The following is a 23,014-nucleotide window of genomic DNA, read 5'->3' on the forward strand; positions in this document are numbered from 1 at the left end:
TCCTTGGTTTCTGGGACCGCAGTGGACGGCAGGGCCCTCTGAGACCTCTAAGCACCGTGTCTCCCTCCCTGCAGAAGGCCCGCCGCTGAGCAACACCACATTTCCTCACGTGCTGCCGCTCATCACTCTGCTGGAGTGCGACTCGGCCCCAGCTGAGGGCCCCGAGCCCTGGGGCAGCACGGAGCATGGTGTGGAGGTGGTGCTGGCCCACCTGGAGGCCGCCCGCACAGTGGCACACCACGGCGGCCTGTATCACACCAACGCCGAGGTCAAGCTGCAGGGTGAGTCACGGGTGGCATCTGGGGGCACGCCGCCACTGCTCCTGCCAGCCTGGGCCTCCCTCCACGTGACGTGCTCTCCCTGTTCCTCCAAACATCCCTTCGTGCTTCTCCGTCCCTTTCTCCTGCCCCATCTCCCTGACTTCTTTTTCTCACCCCTTTTCTTCACTCATTCAGCAGTATGACAAACAACTGTTAGTGGCAGGTACCAGGTTGGATAGGGGGGACACAGAGATGATTCACAGTGCACCGAAGCTGTGTATCTTAGCTTCTGTGAGCCTCAGCTTTCTCATCTGTGAAGTGGGCATCCTAACAGGCCTACTTTACAAGGTGGTTTGCAAAGCACAGTCCTGGGGCCCTGGGGCTGAGGCAGATCTGCCCTGCCTTCAAGGAGCTCACAGTCTAGTCAAAAAGTAGAACTCGTCCTTGTGGAAGGAGCAGAGAGAGAATGGCTTCAGACAATCCACCTTTTACTTCTTTAGGCAATATTTAAGTCACAAAAGTTCTCTGTAGACGAATTGGAAATAACAGCTGAGCAAAAAACAAGATAGAACAAATCACCAACAATTACTTGGTGGTAAATGCCGTGAGCATTCTGGCGTATGTCTTTCCACTTCAGAAAGAACCAAAACATTTTTTCTTTTTACATTTACTTACAAAATGTATATACGTTTCTTAGGAGAAATTTTGGAACTTGCAGAAAAATACAAAAAGGAAAAGAAAAATCACCCCATATCTTCCCCCAAATTAACATTAGTATTTTATCTTCTAGTCATTTTAAAATTATATGTTGCAAATAGTAGGACAAAGACTGGGTGCTGAACTGTTTGGTCATGCCCATCAGCAAACCTGTGAGATCCCTGGTGGAGGTGGCGGGGGGGGGGGGGAGTCCCTTGGAATGGGGCCCTGAGGGATATGGTGGCGCTGAGTAGGAGTCCCGGCCTCCCCCGCCCGGTGGCAGTCCCCTGACCCCTGTGCCCTACCCTGCAGGGTTCCAGGCCCAGCCAGAGCTCCTCGAGGTGTTCAGCACTGAGTTCCAGATGCGCCTCCTCTGGGGCAGCCAGGGTGCCAGTAGCAGCCAGGCCCGGCGCTACGAGAAGTTCGACAAGGTCCTCACTGCCCTGTCTCACAAACTAGAGCCTGCCGTCCGCTCCAGCGAACTGTGACCCCCACGGACCCTTCCCCTCTGCAGCTGCGGGCAGCAACAGGGACAGAAGGGCACAGACCTTTCCCCAGAGCACCCCAGGGACACTGTGATCAGCCCGAGAATGTTCTGGGTTCAACTCCAGGATCTCCCTTGCACCTCCGGGGTCCTATGTGGACTCTGGGCTCCATCGCACCTGCTACTTACTCACCAAGTTTCCCTTCAGGAAGAACTGGAACCCCTGTTTCTCCCTCCAGCTTCTGCTTCCCCTGTTCCTGCTGAGGTGCCCTGTGTTTGGGCCATGGGAGCCTTCTCACGCCTCCTCACTCTTCTCCAGGCACCTGGCTGCCCCCCACCCCCACCCCCTGCCACTGACACCAAGGCCTCCGTCTGGCTGTAAATACATCTGTCTGTTCTGTAAATAGATGTACAGAAGCCATGTTCTTTCTTTCATATAATAAACTTTTATGACTCTTTCATCTGTCTCTTAGGGGGCTTTGGGGTGGAAGGAAGTGTCTTTTCTCAGGTGAAAGGTGGGAAAATTCACTCAAGAAATACTTATTACCACTTGAAACATTCCAGATTGTGCCAGGAGCCAGAATTACAGCCAATACTACAACCCAGTCCCTGTCCTGGAGGAGCTCACAAACCAGAGGGGAGAGAAACAGCTCATTCCAACCAGTAGGAGAAATACTGACCTGACCCCGCTCCTTCCCCGTTCCCTGCTTCTGGAAGTCACAGCAAAGCTTCTCACAAATGTATAACCCAGGATCCCAGATATTTGGGGTGGAAGGGCTTTATGAAATTTAAGATTCCATCTCCCCTCAGGAAAACTGAACTGGAGGGAGAAGGGACTTTCCCCGAGTCACAGCAGCAGAATGAGGAAAGCGGGAACCTGGGCATCCTGACCTGGAGTTCTTTCCTTTTCTCAACACTGGGAACTACTCATTTCTTTTCAAGTTTCGAAATGTGGCCCCAGAAGTCTTCGTGTGTGTGTGTGTGTGTGTGTGTGTGTGTGTGGTGGGTGGAGCAGGGAATCTTTGAGGGGGGCTATGAAGGCAGTTGTCTTGATTTCACGGGTTGGGGAGGTAGGCAATGTGGATCAACATGATTCCAGGCCAGGCTGGAGGCCTGGGGAGCCTGTGCACTGAATCTGAAACGTCTGGCATCCTTTGCCTTATGAATCCTTTGACCAAGAGAGGCTGGAAAACACAGTACATTAGATCTTTGGAGCAGCCAGACTGGGGTTCAGTTCACTAGCTGGCTGGTCTTGGATAAGGGGCTTAACCTCTTGGGCCCCAGTTTCCTCAATAAAATGGGGACAATAACAGAACCAATCCCTTTGGGTTGTTGTTAAAGCACTTAGCGCGTAGTAGCTGTTAGGTAAGGGACGACCATGTTTCATACATAATGGATTTTCTTTCTTTCTTTTCTTTTTTTTTTGACCACCCTTGTGGTATGTGGGATCCTATTTCCCCAACCAGGGATCGAACTCACACCCGCTGCAGTGGAAGTACGGAGTTTTAACACTGGACCTCCAGGGAAGTCCCATAATGGATTTTCAGTGATCATTTACTACTTTGTGAGCCAGAACACTTCATGTGCCTGTACCTCACTGAAATATCACCATTCCTCTGTATGACAGGTACTGCTGTCATAAGATATATAAGGCACCTAATGTTAGCAGCACATAGTAGGTGTTCGCCAACAGCTATTTGCAAGGTGTAAGGCGCCGCACAAGTTTTTGCTACAATTATTACATCACCCTTTGTGGTCATAATCCTTCATTCATTATTCTTTCGAAGCTACTGTGATGGTCCCCTAGTTACCGTGGCCATGGAAACGCAGCCCGCAGTCCTGGATTGGACGATTCGCGGGCTCCCCCTGGAGGCTACCTTCAGGGCCTGCAGCGGGACGACGGGGCGGGCCTTTGAGAGGGGAGAGAAGGGAGCCGGGAGTTGTAGGCCACAGGCGCTGGCCGCCGCGAAGCGATGCATGTCGGGAGTTGTAGTTCTCGGAAGGGGAGGTTGGTGGCCGTAGACCCAGCTCCGGCCTCACCCGGATGGCGGCTGCGACGCGCGGCTGCCAGCCCTGGGGCTCGCTCCTCGGGCTGCTCGGGTTGGTCTCGGCCGCGGCCGCCGCCTGGGACCTGACTTCGCTGCGTTGCAACTTCGGCACCTTCTGTGAATGTGACTTCCGGCCCGACTTCCAGGGTGAGCAGCCGTGGGATCCCGGACCCGAGGGGCCGGCGCACCGGGGAGCCCTCGGACCCCGGGGTTGCACCGGGGCCGGAGCTGGAGAGTAGAACCGAGAGTGGGACCCCTAGGCTTCAGGATGGCCAGGGCCGGAAGTGGGCCCGGCGATGAAGGACCCTGAGACGTTGGGGCACGGGACTTGGGGCGAGGGTTTGGGGATGCCTGTTTGGGGTCCAGGCAGAGCCCTGCGAGGATTGAGAGAGGCCTTTGACAGCAGGGCCTTGGGGGGAAGTTTAAGATCTCCGTACTGGACTGGCGTCAGGGGAGAAGCCTGCCTTGCGGATGGGCGGGAGGCCTGGGCAGCCCCTCTTGACAGCTCGCACCCACTTAGGGCTGAGCGCAATTCAGAGGACCACCTGGTGGGGGCGCTGCCGAGCTGAGTCAGGCCTGAGAGTGACTCCTGCGGCCGAGACCCCAAGGTTCCGCACTCCCTTTGCTCAGACAACTTGTAAAAACGTCCCAGAACATGGATTCCCAGACCAGGTTCCAGACATGACTTCCCTTTTGAACCTCTTCCGTGGCGGGCGTGTGCTCTCAGTTCTGACGCTGCCCTTCTTGTGGCCCTAGGTCTGGAGTGTGATCTGGCTCAGCACCTGGCAGGCCAGCACTTGGCCAGGGCGCTGGTGGTGAAGGCACTGAAGGCCTTCGTGCAGGATCCAGCCCCCACCAAGCCGCTGGTCCTCTCTCTGCATGGCTGGACTGGCACCGGCAAGTCCTATGTCAGCTCCCTGCTGGCACACTACCTCTTCCGGGGTGGCCTCCGCAGCCCCCACGTGCACCACTTTTCCCCCGTCATCCACTTCCCCCACCCCAGCCACATGGAGCGCTACAAGGTAGGCTGGTTGTGTCCTGGACCACCTTCTGCCTGCACTGCCAGACACTAGGGAGGGATGGAGGGATCCCTGAGCCCAGAGAGGGGAATCACTTGCTTCATGCCACACAGCCAGTTGAAGCCTCAGCCCTCAGGACCCATCCTGAACAAAGCTTGGCGTGGTACCACCTGGCAGGGAGTTCTTGATTTAATTCCTGGGGGCCAGTAATGGTATCTACCTGCCAGGGTTGTTGTGAGGGACATGGGATTATAGGATTGCAGGTGTTTTTTGTTGGGCACTTACCTTTGCCAGACAGTCTGCCTTATCTTCTCTCTATAAAGCCCTTAGCCCCAGTTTGAGGCTCAGAGTAAGCATTCGGGAAATATTAGCTCTTACTGCTATTGTTGTTGTTGATTGCAAGGTATTTTCCAGGTTGATCTGTTTCAGCTGTCAACTCTGTTGGGAAGGTTCAGGGAGCAGGGAAGAGCCTTACCCTTTTCTAGAAAGCAGTAGGTGTCAGGGAAGGAGCCCTCAGAAGGCAGGTGCACAGCCTGGGTGTGAGTCCCTGTTCTCTTGCTGACTTGCTATGTGAGCTTGGACAAGTCTCTGTCCCTCTCTAGGCCACAGTTTCATCATCAGTACTATTAAAGGATTGGTGCTCTCTGGGAGACCATATCTTCCTGGGAAGGAGATTAATTCTTGCTTTGGGAAGAAATCTGGGATTGGGGGAGCATCTCCAGGCCCCCTCATACTCTTGCCTTTCTCCCACAGAAGGATCTTAAGAGTTGGGTCCAGGGGAACCTCACTGTTTGCAGCCGCTCCCTCTTCCTCTTCGATGAGATGGACAAGCTTGCCCCAGGCCTGATAGAGGTCCTGCGACCTTTCCTGGGCTCCTCCTGGGTTGTCTATGGGACCAACTATCGCAAAGCCATCTTCATCTTCATCAGGTAGGGCCGGCTTTGCAGCAGGCATGGCGCAGGGACACTCGTCAGAGATCTCAGCTATCTAGTCTTGGCCTGTGGTCCCATATTAGAATACTGTTCCCCTGGGTGCATTTCATTTGGGCTTTCCCAAAGTCCCCCACACTCTCACTGGTGACACTGTCATTCAAGGTGGTTGACCTCCCTTTGACATTCTCAAAGCCCAGGTCAGTCTCTTAATCCTCATTTCTTTGTGGAACCCCTGCTGGGTTAAGAGTTTTCCCTCTTTTATGGCCAAGAGGACACAGGCCTGGAAAAACAGGACTAGAGTTCCAGTCCCACCTCTGAGAGTCCCAGGTGTGTGTCCTCAGGCAAATCACTTCACCTCTCTGAGCTCCCATCTCCTCTTCTGAACATCAGGGCCAATCTTAATGCCCACTCCCGTTCTCCTAGAAGCTGGGTGAGGGAAAGTTGGTAAGGGACCTAAAAGTGTTCTATAAACAGTCAAGTGCATAGCACAGATGGGCGAACTTCCAGGGGCCATGGTTATGGACACAAGCTCTGGAGAGGGGAAGTGGTTCCTGGGCTGTTTTGAGTGGGTTTGGCTCCTGCCGGCCCTGAGCTGGGCCCCGAGGCTCAGGTCACATTAGGTGGTACATGGGAAGCAAGAGCCACATCCTGCCCTCACTGTCTGCATCCCCGTGGTTTTAGCAACACTGGTGGCGAGCAGATCAACCAGGTGGCACTGGAGGCGTGGCGCAGCCGCCGGGAGCGTGAGGAGATCTGCCTGCAGGAGCTGGAGCCGCTCATCTCCCGGGCTGTGCTGGACAACCCGAACCGTGAGTTCAGCCAAGCACCCCACCCCGGAGTGGTTTCCAGGCTGGGATCTCATGCCCAGAGCTCACCCAGGGATGGGATGGGCTCCCTGGCATGGGCTAGGCCCTCCAGGTCTGATGTTCTGCCCACTGACCCAGTACTTCCCAGCCCAGGCTTTGACGCCCTGGGCTGGCAGACAGTGTCCCTGAGCCCAGCACCCTGAAGGTGGCTGGGAGGATTAAGACCGGCACCGTTGTTCCCGCACTCGCTTCCCTTTGGGGATGGGCGGGCCCAGCTGATCCCCACAAAGCATGCCCTTTTCCCATCGCTTCTTCCTGCAGATGGCTTCTGGCACACGGGCATCATGGAAGAGCATCTCCTGGACGCCCTGGTGCCCTTCCTACCCCTGCAGCGGCACCACGTGCGGCAGTGTGTGCTCAACGAGCTGGCCCAGCTGGGCCTGGAGCCGAGGGATGAGGTCGTTCAGGCTGTGCTGGACAGCACCACTTTCTTCCCGGACGAGGAGCAGCTCTTTTCCTCCAATGGCTGCAAGACTGTGGCTTCCCGGATCGCCTTCTTCCTCTGACTCTCCAGGTGGCATCCTTGTCCTCCTCTACCTGGCCAGGCCGTGCAGGAAAGCCCTGGGGCCTCTGCCAGAGGGTCCCTTTTCCTGCGCCTCCTGGAGAGTGGGACCCAGAGCACAACATGAAGCTGAGGAGGGCTGTTGGCTAGGCCTTGAAACAGAAGGCCAGGGCTGGCCCTGGCCTCCTCACTGGTCTGAGGGCATCTTGGCCTTTGCTGGTCACCCCAGAACTTCAATGAGCCTTGACCTCGCCCTCCAGCCTGAGCCTTCTTAAAATGTGAATTTTAACTCAGGGACGGTGGCCCGCAGCTTCTCCCTCCTCTTCTGTTACTCTCGGCCCTGGCTCTGGTACCACACCCCCAACCCTCCACCCCACACCCTCCGTCCCAGTATCGTAAAGCCAGGCTGAGGCTTCTGTCTCCGTGAACAGAGGGACTCCATGTGCCGCTCGGGCTGGGCTTTTCAAGTTTTTAATTTTGTAAAAGAAGAGAACGAATACAATAAACGTAGCCATGGGACAGAGGCGTGTTGGCTGAGGTTCTGATTGCCCTGGAGGAGGCTGCTTTGCTGGGTGCCAGGTCGGGGGGTAGAAGCGCCCACACCCCAGCAAAAAGTGAAGGGGCTGAGTGGTGCATTCAGAGAGCAGCCTAACTGCTGGGGCCGGGGTTCTGTCTCAGGCCCTGGGTGGTCTGCATGTTGCTGAGACTTGAGCTCAGTCCCCAGGTGACCTCGGTCCTGCTGGAACTTGGGCTTGTACTCTGGCTCCAGCTCTGGGCAGCCTTGGACTGGCCGGGCCTCTGGCTCTGGTCCTGGCCCTCAGTGGCCTCAGTGTTGCAGGGGCTCCAACTTGGGTCATAGAAAGTTTTGATCTTGCTGGGACTTTGGATCAGTCTCCAGCTCTGGTCCTGGGTGGCACAAGCCTTTCTAGGTCTCCAGCTCCAGTGATGGGCACCCTTAGCCTTTCTGAGCCTCTGCCTTGAGCCTTGGGTGGCCTTAGTCTTGCTGAACTTTTGCCTCGGGCTCTGGGTGGCCTCAGTCCTGCTAGGCCTCTGGCTCTGGCCCTGGGCAACCTCAGTCCCGCTGGGCCTCCGGCTCTGGACCTGGGCAGCCTCGGTCCTGCTGGACCTCCGGCTCTGGACCTGGGCAGCCTCAGTCTTGCTGGGCCTCTGGCTCTGGACATGGGTGGCCTCGGTCCTGCTGGGCCTCCGGCTCTGGTCCTGGGTGGCCTCAGTCCTGCTGGGCCCCTGGTTCTGCGTCTGGGCGGCTTCAGTCCTGCTGGGCCTCTGGCTCTGGACGTGGGCGGCCTCAGTCTTACTGGACCTCCAGCTCTGGACCTGGGCGGCCTCGGTCCTGCTGGGCCTCCGGCTCTGGATGTGGGTGGCCTCAGTCTCACTGGGTCTCTGGTTCTGCACCTGGGCGGCCTCAGTCCTGCTGGGCCTCTGGCTCTGCACCTGGGCGGCCTCAGTCTCGCTGGGTCTCCGGCTCTGGACGTGGGCGGCCTCGGTCTCACTGGCCCTCTGGCTGTGGCCTGGGATGGACTTGGTTTTTCTGGGGCTGTGGTTCAGGCTTAGGTCTTCCCTGTTGTCCCCTAGGTCTGAGGAGTGTGTCCTTAGCAGTGAGGAGTCGGAGGATGTCACAGCAGTGGTCGAAGTGCTCCTGTATTCCTGGCAGATGGCGGATGTCTCCGTCTGTGAGGTGGATGTGGTCCTGACTGGGAAGGATGTGTAAAGAGAAGCTGTCAGGCCGCCTTCCCCAGACAGTTCCAGGAAAGGGGGGCTTCTAGGCCTTACCCTTTCCTATGTCCCAGAGGCCTTGCATGGCCAGGGAGAAGGCCTGCCAGATCACGCCAGCCCAGCCCTCCTGGCACCCTGAGCCCTGCAGGTGGGCAGGGCTATAAGATAAAGGGGAGAAATGAGGGCCCCACTCGCCCAGCACTGGCCTCCACTCTGCTGGCCACCTCTTGCCCTCTGCATTCCAGCCACAAACAGCAGCCTGCAGGGCCCTGGCCCCCTGCCTGCTGCAGTTCCCCCTGCTCCACTCCTCCCACACTTGGCAACGCTCTTGCCCTGGGTCCTGGAAGCCCTTCCTAACCGCCCCCCACCCTGCCCCAAAGGGGGCTAAATGCACTCAGAGCCCTCGGGACTCCCATCCACGGTATGGCTACTCTGTCCTGTGTGCCTTCTTCCCTTCAGGACCAAGAGCTCCCTGGGGGAAGGACTGTGCCATGCATGCCTGTCAGCAGTGTCTAGCACGGGCCTGGCCCTGGACGCTCAGTGCATTTGCTGAATGGCAGGCAGGGGGCTGGCCGCCACTACTTCCATCCCTCCCCAGACTGCCCAGAGCTGCCCCTGGGACTCAGAGCAGCATTCCTGGGTTTTTACTTTTGTCCCCTCCCTGCTGGCACCTGGCAGAATTGAGGATAAAAGCCCCCTGGACATGCACAGGCTTTGTGGGCGTATTTCAGGGAGAGGCCAAGGGGGCAGAGAGAAAAGGGACAGGCCTGAGCAGGGAGTGAGGGTGGAGCCGGCAGCAACTGTGAAGTGCCTCGTGGTGAGAGGCGGCCTCCCAGGCTGTGTGCTGGGCATCCCTGAGGGCTTCCCACCCCCCACAAAGCTGGGATGATTCCTCCCGCTGGAAACTCACATAGCTGTAAGCTACAGAGTGCAAATTCACACCCAGGCCTGGGAGTCTCTGACCCCTGACCTTTGCCTGCCCTGCTGCATTGGCTCAGGTCTGGCAGGAGCAGGGGTACTTACAGCTCAAGATGGAGCCTGAAGAGGTCTGGCTGATGTAGCTGTCGGTCAGGGACCTCCCCTTGCTGGGGACCGGCTCCAGCTTCTTCTAGGGCAAGAGACAGGCTGGGAGGTCACAGGCTGCAGGAGGCCCTGGGCCAGTGACTGCAGCTCTGGAAGGCCAGCCACTTAGAGCTCTCCGAGGGTCGCAGGTTAGGGCTGGGGACATGGAGAGGTTGACTGGTCAGGAAGGGGGGTGGCCAGGTTAGACAGGTATGGCAACTGTCATACCTGTCTAAGGCCTCCTCTATCTGCAAAATGCAGATGAGTTCAAGTGTGGGGCAGGCTTCTGTAAACTGTGAAGTGCTGCGCCCTGGGGAATGGCTAGTGAGGAACTGAAGAGCTTCTCCATGCCTTTCATGCCTCATCCCATTTTATCTGGGAGGGAACTCCTGTTATTACCATTTCCCAGACTGGGAAATGCTTAAGCAGCCTGCCCTGGGCATCCAGCTAAGAGGCTGAGAAGCAGAGCTGGAATCCAGGCCACAGGGAGTGGCCGGGAGCGAGATGTGGGAGCGGGCAGGGCTGCAGAGCGCTGAGCGGGGAGCCCACGATGTATTTTTGTATCCTAATGTGAGCTAGGAAAATGTAGAGCTCGCCTTTTCCATTTCTGGCAAGAGATGCTGGCACCCCGCTTACTTCAATGGTTAAAATCTGTCTTGAACACAATTTACTTGCTGTCCATCAGCAGTCGAGTGGATAAATAAATGGTGGGATATTCACAGGATGGAACTGTCTACAGTAATGAGAAGGGGCCGTCAGCTTGGATGCATCTCACAAACTTGGACACGTAATGAAAGAAGCCAGAGGCAAGCGGGCATGAGCCGTGTTTGTCCTCCGTTGAGGACAGGCACACCCATCTGTGGTATTAGGAACCAGGACAGCCTTGTGGGGTGTGCTGGGCTGAGGGAGGGGCCTAGAAGGGGGCACGAGGGGTTTCTGGGGACCTGGGAATGTGCTCTTTCTTGATCTGGAGAATGGTGTCATGGGGTATTCAGTTTGTGAAAATTCATCAAACAGTTCACTTATGATTTGTATACTTTTCTATATGTTCCATTCAATGAAGAGTTTTCAGAAATGAAGAATTAAGAAAACTCTAGCACAGGGACTTCCCTGGTGGCGCAGTGATTAAGAATCAGCCTGCCAATGCAGGGGACACGGGTTTGATCCCTGGTCCAGGAAGATCCCACATGCCACAAAGCAACTATGCCTGTGCTCCATGACGACTGAGCCTGTGCTCTAGGGCCCGCGAGCCATAACTATTAAGCCCACGCCCTAGAGCCCATGCTCTGCAACAAGAGAAGCCACCACAATGAGAAGCCCGTGCACTGCAACGAAGAGTAGCCCCCGCTTGCCACAACTAGAGAAAGACTGCGCGCAGCAATGAAGACTCAACGCAGCCAAAAAAATAATAATAAATAAAAGAAAATTTTTAAAAAAAGCAAAAGAAAACCCTGGCACAAGTGGCCAGTCAACACAGTGGAATTTATGAAGGTGAGTGTGGACAAAGTGTGGGAAGCCTCTCTGAGGGGCCCACATCCTCATCCGCCCTCCTTCAGGTGTACCCCTTACTGGTACCTTCTCTGTCTCACAGCAAGATGTCCCCAGCGCAAGTCACACTGCTGAGTGGTGGCAGAGCCAGGCCCAGAAGCCAGCCTCTAGCCAGCCTGCATCCCTCAGCCCTGGCTTGGGGTACACTCCACCTGAACCTCAAGGACCCCCGGCCCCAGCGTGGGGACCACTCACCTTTTCCTCCTCGGGGGCCTTGGGCTCTTCCTCTGGGCCTTCTGGCTCTGCCTTCAGGGACTGGCGAGTGGCCTCCAGTTCTTGGGAGGTCTCAACCAAAGGCTGCCCCCGCTTCCACGAGAGCTGCAGGGCCCGGGCCCTCTGGCGCTCCAGTTCCCGCTCCTTGAGCTGCCTGCCAAGCCATGACCCCAGAGTGCCGGGTAGGCCTCCCTGACTCACCCCACCATCCCCAGGAATGGACATTGGCCTGAGAAGGCAACTAGGGCCAGAGGTGCCTTGAGCCCCAGCCGTGCCCCCACTCTGGGCCCGCGGGCCCTCCTGGAGAAATTTACCCCATGATATGCTGAGGCGTGCTGGCCTGCAGGCTGTCCTCCACCACCCGCTCCAGCTGCAGCTTGGCCAGGTGGGCCACCTGGCTGTTAAGCACCTCCTCCACTGACATGCCAGGGAAGAGGCTGGTCACCAGCGGGAGCAGCTGCCAGGAAAGAGGGCGACCAGAGGCACGTGTGGGCCCGGACAGGGGGCAGATGGTGTGGTGTGGCCCCGCGCTGGCACAGTCCCTTCTCAGGGCTGAATAAGGAAGTTGTTTTTAAAGGGCCAGACCCTTTGCCCCACAGCTATCGAGAGACCGAGACCGTGAGAAAGGAATCTGTCGGTGAGGGAGTACTGATGGTGAGCCTGACTAGGGATTCTGGAAGCAGCCAGATGAGGGTGTGACCTCCAAGCTCCATAACCTGGGCCAAGGGAACTCACTTCTCTTACCCTCTTCCCTCTGTGGATTGTGGGGCGATGATTGTGTTACCTGCCGTGCAGGTGCTGAAGAGGATTAAATGGAGTGATGTAAGCTGAAGTGGTTAGAACAGTGCCTGGCGTGTACGAAGGTGAGTCAAAAATTATCTGCACTCTGGCTGTAGAAGTTCTACAGGCAGAGGGAGGATAAGTCTTGACTCAACCTCATAGTAAATGCTCTGGCATTAGCAGCTCTTATTACCGCTAGGAAACCAGGTTTCTTTTAGGGACAGGGAGTAGATATCTTTAGGCGGCCAGAGGTATTGACTCTGGAGCCCACCCTCCTGGCCCAGCCGGAACACACCTTTGGTTGCTTGGGGTCAAGGAGCAGGACAGTGGCAACATCCTGGCGGGCCCCAAAAATGTTCTGCATGAGCTGCCGGCTCCTGGCGCGGTGCAGGTAGTACTGGGCCTTCCGGGGGTTGTGCTGGATGGCCACTGAAAAGTGGTTCTCTGCCTTCTGGAACTGCCTGCAAGACACAGTGGGCCCCAGGCTGCTCTGAGCTGGACATCCTGGGGGAAATGGAGGCTTCTGGACCCCACTGGGGCGTTTGGGGAAAACCAGGCTGCCACCATGCCCCTTTTGATGGACCCAACACTTAAATGCTAGTGTGAAACCCCAACATAAGTGGACATTTTTCTGATCCTGGAGTAGGGAAGGCCTTTCTGAACATATCATACACCCAGCAGCTAAAAATGAAAAAAAGGAATTTGACTATGATTAAATCCTGTTACTGAGTAGCAGAAACACCACAAAGGAAAGTAGTAAATAGGCAAGAATATCTTGCCATAGAAGGCAGATGATAAGCTAATTTTCCAGTCTACAAAGAACTCATAACCAAAAAAAAATTTTTTTAAAGAGCAATTTAATAGCAAAATGGATGAAAGATTTGGGCAGGCCGTAATTGCCAACAAACACATGAAGGTGCTGTCCCACACTCGAAATTTAAACATGCAAAGTTTAAACTGTGAGAGAGCCTTATTTTTGCCTACCACATTAGCAAAATTGAAAAATAGTCTTGGGAATTCCCCCGCAGTCCAGTGGTTAGGACTCCGTGCTGTCACTGCCAAGGGCTCCCACAAGCCATGCAGTGAGGCCAAAGGAAAAAAAAACGAAAGATAATCATAGAAAATAGTGCTAGGGAGGTTTGGGGAAACCAAGACTTTCCTTTACTGGGGAAAATTTATACTGGTTCATTGTTTTTGGAGAATGGTTATTATCTTTTAATGTTACATTTTCATACTGTTTAACCCAACAATTTAATTTCCAGCAGTCTAACTACAGAATTACTAGTATGAATGCATGAAAACATTTGTCTTGGGTCTCATTACTGCATTATTTATAATAAAAAACTGAAAACAGCCCAAATATTCATCAGCAGCCTATGTCTAAAGAAATTAACTGGAGTACTTCCACAGAATGGGGTACTTCGCAAACAATACAAGACAACAAGGTCGTCCTACATGTAATGCCATGGGAAGTAAAAAAGCAAGTCAAAAATCAGCTTAGCATGATCTCACTTTTGTAAAAAGGTAATAATTGTTAATACACGCATAGAAATCAATCTGGAAGACTCTTTACCAAACCTACGGGGAAATGGGAAGCGTTGGCAGGTAGATATTAGACGGAATTTTCATGTTTTGAGTTATGTTACTGAATACTTGTTTTTTTTTTATAAAAATCGCAATTACCATAACAATATTCAGAGAAAAAGTCAAGGATTTTTAGCGAAAACTTGGAAAATAAAATAGATATTTAGGAGACAACCGGGAGAGCAGAGGCATCCGCTCAGACCCTCCCGGCCCCGCCCATGGCCCGGTCCGCCCCGCCCATGGCCCGCCCCACCCCGCCCACAGCCCCGCCCCACCCACCGTCCGCGCGCACCTGCTCCTCTGCTCACAGAAGCCCAACTTCTCCTGCAGCAGGCCCATGCGCAAGTGGGCGCCCTCGTCCTTGGGACTCAGCGCCAGCGCCTGCTGGTAGTCCGCCTCGGCAAAGGTCAGGTTGCCCAGTTGGAAGAAGCAATCTGGAGACCGGGAGCAGGGCCTGAGTGGGGCCGCAACCCTCAACCAGGGCCCCGAAGCCCCAGACCAGCTGGCTCCACCCCAGGGGGCGGGGCCGCTAACAAGAGACTGATAACACCCATCCGCAGTCGCGGGCACCTGGAGAGGCTTTCCGTGCCTCGGGGCACCTTTTTCCAGCTGTCTGATCCCGAGCATTTTGAAGGACCGTAGTCAGTTTGGCTAAGGCATCGTTTCCCAAAGCGTGTGCGTGGAACAATGAAACTCCTCTTTCCCTCCTTCCTTCCTCCCTCTCTCCCTCAGAGCCTTCAAGCGCCCTGCCCAGGCCTTGGGGAGGCAAGGGGCCCACGCCGGGCCCCCACTCACCGCCGCGGTTTATATAGAGGCCTTTCTCCTGCTGCTCGTCCTTGAGCGCCTTGTTCAGCAGCAGCACGCTCTCCTGGTAGGCGCCCTGCATGTAGCAGTGCACCGCGAAGTCGTTGTAGGCCAGCAGCAGCTGGCGCTGCGCCTGCTGCACCAGGTCCTCCTGGTGTTCGGTGGTCATGTCCAGCGCCTTCAGGAAGTCCTCCACCGCGGAGTCAAACTCCCGGAGCCGGCGGTACATGGTGCCCCTGTGGGGGAGGGACGTGAGGACCAAAGCACCCCCACCAACTAGGGGGGTCCAGGCCACTGGCTACAGCTCTGAGCCCTCTGACCTGTGGAAGTGTGTGTGTGTGGGAGGGGTCTCCCACCTCATGCACTAGTTGTGGTCTGTGGGGCTCCTGGATTGCTACTTAGATAGCCTGCTAGTCACTGGTAATTTTACTTTTCTTTAAAGATAGCTTCCATCTTTCTTTTTGGGAGCTGTGCGTGTGCCAGCCTCTATGTTAAGACCTTTTTGTACACAGGACAGACATTTTACCTCCACTGTTTATATGAGAAAACCCAGGCTCGAGGAAGTTAAATGGCCCAGAATGAAGTGGGGAGTCCTTGGCGGGGGGGGTGGCAGATTCAAACGCAAGCCTTGTCCACTGAGCTGGGCTGAGCCTCCCAGTGTAAACTGCTCAGCAGGCCGGGGGTCCAGGATTCCCCGGTTAACAGGCTGCTGCCTGCCCCTCCTCCAGTGGCAGTAGCAGAGACTACCTCCTATGATATCTTGACCCCAATGAGGAGTAGGGGAAAGACTAGTAGAGGCTAGATGGGGAAACTGAGGCCCAGGGAGGGTCAAGGGCTCTCCTGAGATCACACAGCACATCTGAGGCAAGGCAGGGCCTGGGACCCAAGACCAGCCTCTCCCCACCAAGTACCGGAAGAGGAAGAGGCTGGGGTCCAGAGGGTTGTTCTCGATGGCACGGGTGATGCACTGCAGAGCGTGCTGCAGCTTGCCCTGCACGGCCAGGATCCCGGCGTCTTGGCGTGCCTGCTGGGCCTGGCCCACCATCACCTTGAGCAGCGCCTTGGCCTGTGGGTGCTTGGGATCCAACAGCAAGGCACTGTGTAGGTCTCGATAGCAGAGGTTGGGCTGCAGGGGGTGGCCAGGAATGGATGGCATCAGGGGCGCAGGCCAAGGTGAACTCTGCCCTGTTCAGTGTGGGGAGGCAGACCTCCAGGCCTGTAGGGGTCTTTCTCTGGGCAGGCCAGCACCATGCCATCCATCTTCAGTGTCCCCCCCACCTCCCACTGCTATTTTGCCTTTTCTGTCTCTTGAAGGAGGGAGGGAGCATTGTGGGAAAATTCCATCCAAGGCCCATCCCTACTGGGCCCTTTCCAGATGTGACGTCAAGTGAGCCAGGTCCGCCTCGGTGGTTTCTGCTGTAGAATGTGGTTACAGATGCCTCCTCCTTGGAGGACTTCTGCGAGGCTCACTTGAGGAGGGGGGAGGATGTGGTCTGACTGCAACTGTCATGTCCTCCCTATCCTCCTCTGTACCCCCTGACCTCTAAGCCCAAGACAACTCTAACCAAGAACAGATTCAGGCCTGGGCACGAGCAGAAAACATCCCTAGGCAAATACCTTCCACTGGGTGAGCAGGTTTGTCAGTCAGTCAACAAACAGTTTTAGCAAGCACCGCATGTCCTGTAGGGTAATTGGTTGGAGGGTGAGTGAGGCAGTGCAGACACCAGGTGTGCGTGGAAGTTGGGAGGGGGAAGATGGCAGAGGCTGGGGCAGGGCTTTGGAATGGGTGGACTTGGGTTTGAGGGGAGCACTACTGAGAACTGGCCTTGTGACCTTGGGCAAGTTACCTAGACCCTCCGGACCTGTTTCCTCATCTGTGTAAAGAGGACAATGGGTTGCGTCTGCCTCAAAGGGCCACTGCCAGTCTTAGAGGTAAACATGAGTAAAGTGCCTAGAACATGCCTACACGTCACAGGGAGGAGCTGAAATCCCAGCAATCAACGATAATTATCAATAATTACTAGTCTCCTACCTTTGGAGGAGACTCTCCCGCTGACTCACCTGTGGGACGCAGAAGCCCAGACCCCAGCATAGGGAGGCTCGCGGGTCCCACACCGCCAGGACGCTCTGCCCAGCCCCGCCCATCCCGTTTACCCCCTCCTGAGCCCACCCCCCACCCCAACCCCGCCCCCTAGCACCCAGGCCAAACTGGGACACCAGGCATTGTTCTGGACGCCTCCCTTTCCCTCATGCTCACCCCCCGAGTCGGTCTCTGGTCCTGCTGCCAAAGGTCTGCAGACCTTGCCCCTTCCGTGCCACCCTCATGGCCATCCTCTGCGAGCCCCACTCCTATCCAGATGGATGGCACCCAGGCTTCCAGCCTCCAGACTTGTCCGTCCCCCCAGCCCCACCCCACTCCCAGCAGCCAGAAGGATCTTTCTAAGGCCCACTGCCCCAGGGAGCACCCTTTGGAGGCTCCTGCTGCCCCCAGGAAGAAGTCAGGGTCCCCTTGGATTCCTAAGACCCTGCTGGTCATTCTCTCCTCCCTGCAGTCCCTGCTCCCTTGTGACCCCAAGTCTCATATCTAAGGGATGCCTGGGTGCCCCTGATGGTGCTCACACAATTGGGAAATCATTCTTTGTGTAATTATCTGCTTGGGGACTTCTCTCCTGGGTTGTGAGTTCGTGGGGGCAGGGATGGCAAAGGCCTCTTACCTTGTGGTTTTCCGGGGGCCGGCGCAGGCCTGGCACAGAGCCAGGGCTGAGTGACGATGGAACAACTACCTGACCAGGCCTGAGTGCTCAGCGCCGGTCAGGGCATCTGGTTGGGAGGACAGGGCCCCCCTCCCCACACTGGGGGATGTGGCTTCAGGGCTGGCTGACAGCCTAGCCACCTCCTGTAATCTCAGCACCCAGACAGGGAGGAGGTCCACTCCCCACCCCATCCTCCCTGCCTACCTTCTGGAAGAAGTTGTAGAGCCTGGCCCGGAGGATGTAGACATCGGCGTTGGTGGTTCCATGCTTCACCTCCTTGGTGACGAATGAGAGGCATTCGTGATGCCGTTTGAGGGCCAGGAGACAGGCCATGCTGAGGATGGAGGGCAAAGGTGTCTTGTCTGCCCGGTGAGAGGGGCAGGAAGGGGACGCCGGGGAGGACAAAGCCGCACAAGGATGGCCAGGGTGCTCACCATCGATAACGGAAGCAGGATTTCTCAGGCTGGAGCTCAGAGGCTTGAGAGAAGACGTTCAGGGCATCCAGAAAAGCACATTGCTCGAAAAGGCATTGGCCCTGGGGACACAGGGGGCAGTCACTTCTGCTTGGGACCCCGGCCCAGCAGCACCCACGAGCTGAGGGATGGCCAACATTGGGTTGAATGACAAGGGACAGGGACAAAGCCCTTTAGATCTGGGAGAGACTTTAAGAGATAGAGACACAGATGGAGAGAGATACTGAGCTGGGGAGACAGCAAGAGACAGAAATATACAGTTGGCAACACAGAGACAGCAATACAGACACAGGGAAATAGAGAAAATCTGGGAGGTGGACCAGAACAGCAGGTCTAACAGTAACAGGCTCCCACCTGGACCAGGGCTCCGGGTGCCAAGGCCTGTAGTAAGGACCCGAACTTAGGGAATTGCCTGGTGGTGCAGTGGTTAGGACCCGGCACTTTCACTGCTGAGCATGTGGGTCAGGGAAGTAAGATCCTGCAAGCTGCCCAGGTGCAGCCAAAAAAACAAAAACAAAAACAACCCCACAAACCTGAACTTATCTCAGTGGGACTAGCCTACATTCCCCTTTTAGAGGAAGGAAGTGAGGCTCAGAGAGGTGAAGTCACCTTTGCAAGATCACACAGAAAGAGCAGGACTGGATTCAGGACCCCAACAGACAGTTTAAACACGTGGTCTGGTTTTAAGAATGTTTCTTTCTCAGAATTGAATAATTATTGACATTAAAAACAAAGACATTAAAGTTATCAAAATGGAAAAAAAAATCAGGACTTTGGATGTTATGGCTTAATATCTTTATTTCACATCGCAAATGGGGGACACTCTTACCTTTTTAGTACTTAGAGCCTATGGACTCTAGGCCTGTGCTGCCCCATACAATAGCCACCTGCTTCCCATGGCTACACAAATTCAAATCAATTCCAATTAAATACAATTTAAAAATTAGTTCCTCAGTCACACTCACCACATTTCAAGGGCTCAACAGTTCCATGTAGCTAGTGGCTACCAGATTGGACCATGAACATTCTCACTACTGCAGAAATTTCTATTGGACAAAGCTGCAAAACTGTACCCAGCCCTGGCAGTAAACCAACTTGGGAGATGGGAGAGGTCATGGGAGGGGCAGCAGATGGGGACATAGACACAGGGATAAGAAGGTCAGGGAGTCAGGGCTGGTCCCAGGAACAAAGAAAGGCCCCACAGGTGGAGGTAGAGCCAGGGAGCCAGGGTGTGGGGTGGGTGCCTTGTGTGGGGCTGGGGTAACCCCAGGCACCTTCAGGTAGAGCACCAAGGTAAGCAGTTCCAGGTAGTTGGTGTTCTCTGGCTGGGAGGAGTAGGCTCTTCGCAGGTTCTGGGCGGCCGAGGAAAAGTCGCAGAGCTGGATGTAGGCCTCGGCTCTTAAGGCATAGAATTCTTCCTGCGGGAGAGGGGACCCAGGCCACCGTGCCCCTCCTCACAATCTGCCCTGAGAGGAGGGGCCAGGCAGGTGTGACGTGAGGGGGAATTGTGGGCCAGCAACTGCCTGTGCTCACCCAGGCCATCCCCCTCACCAGCTGGGAGTCCAGGTGGAGGGCGCGGGAGAAGGACAGCACTGCCACCTCCCAGTCTTCTTGCTCCAAACACTGATGGCCTCGATGGTAGCTGCAGGGGCAGAGGGCATAGGCAGAGGGGCTGGCCCTGACTTGGGACCAGCCCAGGGCATACAGCTGGGGCTTCGGGAGTGGGTTGGGAGGAAGGCCACTTGGGTAGGGAGACAAGACGGGTAGGCAGAGACCCAGGGAGAGGAGGCTGGCATTCTTGGAGTTCATGCAGGCCAGCAGCCTTTTATCTGCTGAAGTGGAAGAGCCCTATTATACAGTTGAGCTCGCTGAAGCTCAGGGAGGGAGAAAAACTGGCCGAAGGCTGCACAGCATGTCAGTGACTGTGCAGGGTAGGAACCTGGGACCACGCGGCAAGGTAATCACTCACTACTCCTTGACTTTGAGGGGCACTGTTAACCCCGCAGCCTTTGGTTTTATATCATCAAAGTTCTGGAACACCTGGCTGGTCCCAAAGATGCGCTGTAGGGTCCCCTTTGGCACTGGAATCACCCACGGCTTTGGGATGTGCTGTGAGAGAGGCTGGTCAAGCCCCAGAACATCCTGGAACCAAGCGACAGCAAGCTGGAGCAGGCCTCAGAGGCAACCCCCACTCCACTTCCACACTCTCCTCAGGTATTTTACAGGGTGGAGGAGGGGTGGAAATGAGGCCTGGTAGGAGGCACAGTCTACGGTCTGCTGGCACTCCCAGCCCTAGTCCCCTTAACCTCTCTCCAGTCCTGCCTCTGTCTCCTATGGTCAAGGTCTCACACTCACACTGCCCTCTGCTCTACTCCTAGTCGCCCTCAGCTCCTACCTCCAGCTACCGACACCCAAAACTCTGCAGCTGCTCCAAGCCACAGGCCCTGGGGGTCCAGCAGCTTCTTGCACATCCTGTGGGCCCCTCACACTCAGCGGGCCAAACTGAGCACCTCACCTGACTTCTGCCCCAGGCTTTCCCACAGCAGTGAGTCCACCTTCTCCGCTAACCACCCAAGCCAGAGATCTATCTACCATCAGTCCTTAAATCCTGTCTATCCCACTTCCTAAAGATCTCTTAAATCCCTCCTCTTCTCTCATCCTCTCGTCTGGGTCAATGTCATCTCTGCCTATTTGCCATCTCCGGCCACCCCTCCGACCTCCCCACCAGCCACAGGTCCTGTTCTCTGCATGGCAGCCAGGGACCTTACTGAATCGCACAACGGATCTTGCCTCTCTCGTACTTAAATCCTTTCCTGGGAACCCAGACGTGGTCTCCTCTCCCCCGACCCTCTGCCTTTGCGTTAGCCTTCTCCCACACCTCTCTGGAGTCTGTCATGAGGCTCCTGCCAGGAGGACCTCGGGGCTGGGGCCGGCTCCCTCGCGGCCCTCACTTGCCTCGCGGCCCCCACCCCTGGCGTTGCTAGGCATCATCTCCAGGACGCCCACAGGCTCCGCCCCTCTAGCCACGCCCCCGGAATCCAGGGACTCCAGTCCCTGGAATCCAATTTCAAACAGAGCCGGAAGGAGGTTAGCAAGTGTTTATTAGCTGGGCAGGCCGAGGTCTACAGCGGGGAAAAGACTTGCCGGGTTTCCCCAGCGAGGCAGGGCCACAGCCGGGGCCAGAACGGGGGTACCTTCTCCCAATCCGGAGGTCAAGCAAGAGCTGCGCCAGCCCCACGACAAACCCCGCAGGACACAGTGACGTGGCACCACAGAACGCGCGGCGGCGCCCAGATAGAGCCACCACCCCACCACTTCCGCCCCTCAGCAACATGGCGCGTGGCCTGCCCCGGATTGGACACTAATGGCCGCCCCCGAATAGGTAGAGGTCGCGATTGGCCGAGGGCTGGCTGACGTCAGGGGGCGGGGCCCGGGCCGTGAATGGGGGCAGAATGGGGCCTCCCGGCCTCTCGCGCGCGGGGCTGTGGCTGAGCCGGGCCATGAGCGGGTGCGTTTTGGAACCCCGGCCGCCGGGGAAGCGGTGGCTGGTGAGTGGAGAGGGGGACGGCAGCCCAGGGTAGTCATTGTCTCTTGGGCAAAGTAACCCCAATCCCTTGTCTTAGTTTTCTTATCAGAAACGAGTCCGATGCTGGGATGGGCTCCAAACTTCAGGAACCCCGCTCCTGCACTGGGGCGCCCTGCCCGCCCACCCCGGGGGCGCGTTTCCACTCGGCCTTCTGGAGTCTCCGGGGTTTCTTGGGCTCCTCTTCATGCCCCTAACCCACTCTGGCCCACTTTTCCGTTTACCTTCCTCTGCATTGGGTCCCGAGGGTCGCTGTGAGATAGAGGATGGGGAGAGTTGTCGGGCCTCAGTTTCCCCAGTGTCGCCCGCAGGTGGCCGGCCTGGGGAACCCTGGACTGCCCGGCACGCGGCACAGCGTGGGGATGGCGGTGCTGGGGCAGCTGGCGCGGAGGCTAGGTGTGGCGGAGAGCTGGGCGCGCGACCGGCGCTGTGCCGCCGACCTCGCCCTGGCCTCGCTTGGGGATGCCCAGCTGGTCCTGCTGCGGCCTCGGCGGCTCATGAACGTCAACGGGCGCAGCGTGGCCCGGGCTGGTGAGTTGAGGGCCCCAGGGGTGGGCCGCCTGGGAGGGCGCAGGGGCCAGAGAGGGTATTCTGGGCTGCAGCAGATCGGTTCACCTGGAGCTCCAGGTGCCTGTTGAGCTCCAATTGCTGCCTGGCCTTGGGTGATTGTGAGAGCCTCAATTTCTTTATATATGAAGTGGGGTTAATTGTGGCCCCTCCTCGTGGGAGCCTTGAGTTGGGACAACCCCCTGGGCAGATCAGCGGTAACCAGGGCCACCGTTTGCCTGTGCCAAGCGGAGCTGTTTGGACTGACTGCTGAGGAGGTCTACCTGGTGCATGATGAGCTCGACAAGCCGCTGGGGAAACTGGCTCTGAAGCTGGGAGGAAGTGCCAGGTGAGGCCCTGAGCTGGTCAGGGTGGGATAGGGAAGCTGGCCTCCCAGCTGGAGTGGGGTAGGTGGGCCGACCCCAGTCACGGCAGGCGATGGGGTGAAGGGTGCTGACCCAAGGAAGCACTGACTGCTCCTCTCATATCCCTTGAAGGGGCCACAATGGAGTCCGCTCCTGTATCAGCTGCCTCAACTCCAATGTGAGTCTGCCCCTCTATCCTGCCCTGAGTCGGGGGTGGGCAGGGGGCGCAGGGCCCCCAACACTCTTCACCAAAGCCCCCTGGGCTCCCCCACAGGCAATGCCACGGCTGCGGGTGGGCATTGGGCGCCCGACACACCCGGACACAGTGCAGGCCTACGTGCTGGGCCGCTTCTCGCCCGCCGAGCAGGAGCTGCTGCCTCCACTGCTAGAGCGCGCCACCGACCTGCTCCTGGACCACATCCGTGAGCGAAGCCAGGGGCCGTCGTCGGGCCCCTGACGCCCTTGGACTCGGCTGACCATCGTACCCAAACACCCAGCCACGTCCACAGAGGTGCCACGCCAACCTGTGGTATCTCTTTTTATATAACTCTTCTCTGGGCTGCCCCAGGCTACCTGTGGACTAAAGTGGGGACTGTGGCTGGAATAATCCACTTCTGGGATAGGAGGTTGGTCTTCTCTCGTATCCTACTTAGAAAGTAGGGAAACTTCAGAAAGACTAAACTTTTTGAACCTTTTTGGAGAACCAGAGGTATGGATCTGTAAGAATAAAGATGCCAGCTTGGAAGCTGAGGCCTCCTCAGG

General features: G+C 56.6%; 4 protein-coding genes across 15 annotated transcripts in view; 3 read left to right on the forward strand and 1 right to left on the reverse strand.

Annotated features, from left to right (window-relative positions):
* SH2D3C (SH2 domain containing 3C) overlaps positions 1 to 1,954 on the forward strand; it is a 35,695-nt gene extending 33,741 nt beyond the window's left edge. For all 4 annotated transcript variants that reach the window (XM_057725125.1, XM_057725124.1, XM_057725126.1 and 1 more), the window contains 2 exons: positions 75 to 281; positions 1,269 to 1,954. In XM_057725125.1, coding sequence (XP_057581108.1) covers positions 75 to 281; positions 1,269 to 1,444 — 383 coding nt within the window. In that variant the 3' untranslated portion in view covers positions 1,445 to 1,954. The remainder of the gene's footprint in view (positions 1 to 74; positions 282 to 1,268) is intronic.
* Positions 1,955 to 3,435: 1,481 nt separating this feature from the next.
* Positions 3,436 to 7,326, forward strand: TOR2A (torsin family 2 member A). 2 transcript variants are annotated; one of them, XM_057724786.1, is made up of 5 exons: positions 3,436 to 3,635; positions 4,245 to 4,510; positions 5,261 to 5,436; positions 6,121 to 6,248; positions 6,567 to 7,326. In XM_057724786.1, exons 1-5 carry the CDS (start codon positions 3,485 to 3,487, stop codon positions 6,809 to 6,811), a joined length of 966 nt encoding a protein of 321 aa, XP_057580769.1. In that variant the 5' UTR covers positions 3,436 to 3,484; the 3' UTR covers positions 6,812 to 7,326. The 2 variants fall into 2 exon arrangements, with proteins under 2 accessions (XP_057580769.1, XP_057580770.1); XM_057724787.1 differs by lacking the exon at positions 6,121 to 6,248 and having other exon boundaries at positions 6,567 to 6,702.
* Positions 7,327 to 7,403: 77 nt separating this feature from the next.
* TTC16 (tetratricopeptide repeat domain 16) lies at positions 7,404 to 17,820 on the reverse strand. 2 transcript variants are annotated; one of them, XM_057724784.1, is made up of 10 exons: positions 17,720 to 17,820; positions 17,490 to 17,619; positions 15,444 to 15,658; positions 14,524 to 14,768; positions 14,021 to 14,162; positions 12,440 to 12,605; positions 11,679 to 11,821; positions 11,347 to 11,518; positions 9,565 to 9,649; positions 7,404 to 8,519 (listed from the first exon to the last, which is right to left on the reverse strand). In XM_057724784.1, the coding sequence occupies exons 2-10, from the start codon at positions 17,616 to 17,618 to the stop codon at positions 7,456 to 7,458; spliced, it is 2,361 nt and encodes a 786-aa protein (XP_057580767.1). In that variant the 5' UTR covers position 17,619; positions 17,720 to 17,820; the 3' UTR covers positions 7,404 to 7,455. The 2 variants fall into 2 exon arrangements, with proteins under 2 accessions (XP_057580767.1, XP_057580766.1); XM_057724783.1 differs by lacking the exons at positions 17,490 to 17,619; positions 17,720 to 17,820 and adding an exon at positions 17,247 to 17,395.
* A 3,021-nt stretch (positions 17,821 to 20,841) lies between these two features.
* Positions 20,842 to 22,999, forward strand: PTRH1 (peptidyl-tRNA hydrolase 1 homolog). 7 transcript variants are annotated; one of them, XM_057725092.1, is made up of 5 exons: positions 20,842 to 21,140; positions 21,641 to 21,872; positions 22,104 to 22,236; positions 22,385 to 22,430; positions 22,527 to 22,999. In XM_057725092.1, exons 2-5 carry the CDS (start codon positions 21,704 to 21,706, stop codon positions 22,707 to 22,709), a joined length of 531 nt encoding a protein of 176 aa, XP_057581075.1. In that variant the 5' UTR covers positions 20,842 to 21,140; positions 21,641 to 21,703; the 3' UTR covers positions 22,710 to 22,999. The 7 variants fall into 7 exon arrangements, with proteins under 7 accessions (XP_057581075.1, XP_057581073.1, XP_057581072.1 ...); XM_057725090.1 differs by having other exon boundaries at positions 21,653 to 21,872; XM_057725089.1 differs by lacking the exon at positions 20,842 to 21,140 and adding an exon at positions 21,165 to 21,306 and having other exon boundaries at positions 21,653 to 21,872; positions 22,507 to 22,999.
* Positions 23,000 to 23,014: the final 15 nt, after the last annotated feature.

The sequence above is a fragment of the Hippopotamus amphibius genome, chromosome 2, assembly GCF_030028045.1.
Source record: "Hippopotamus amphibius kiboko isolate mHipAmp2 chromosome 2, mHipAmp2.hap2, whole genome shotgun sequence".
Classification (NCBI taxonomy): domain Eukaryota; kingdom Metazoa; phylum Chordata; class Mammalia; order Artiodactyla; family Hippopotamidae; genus Hippopotamus; species Hippopotamus amphibius.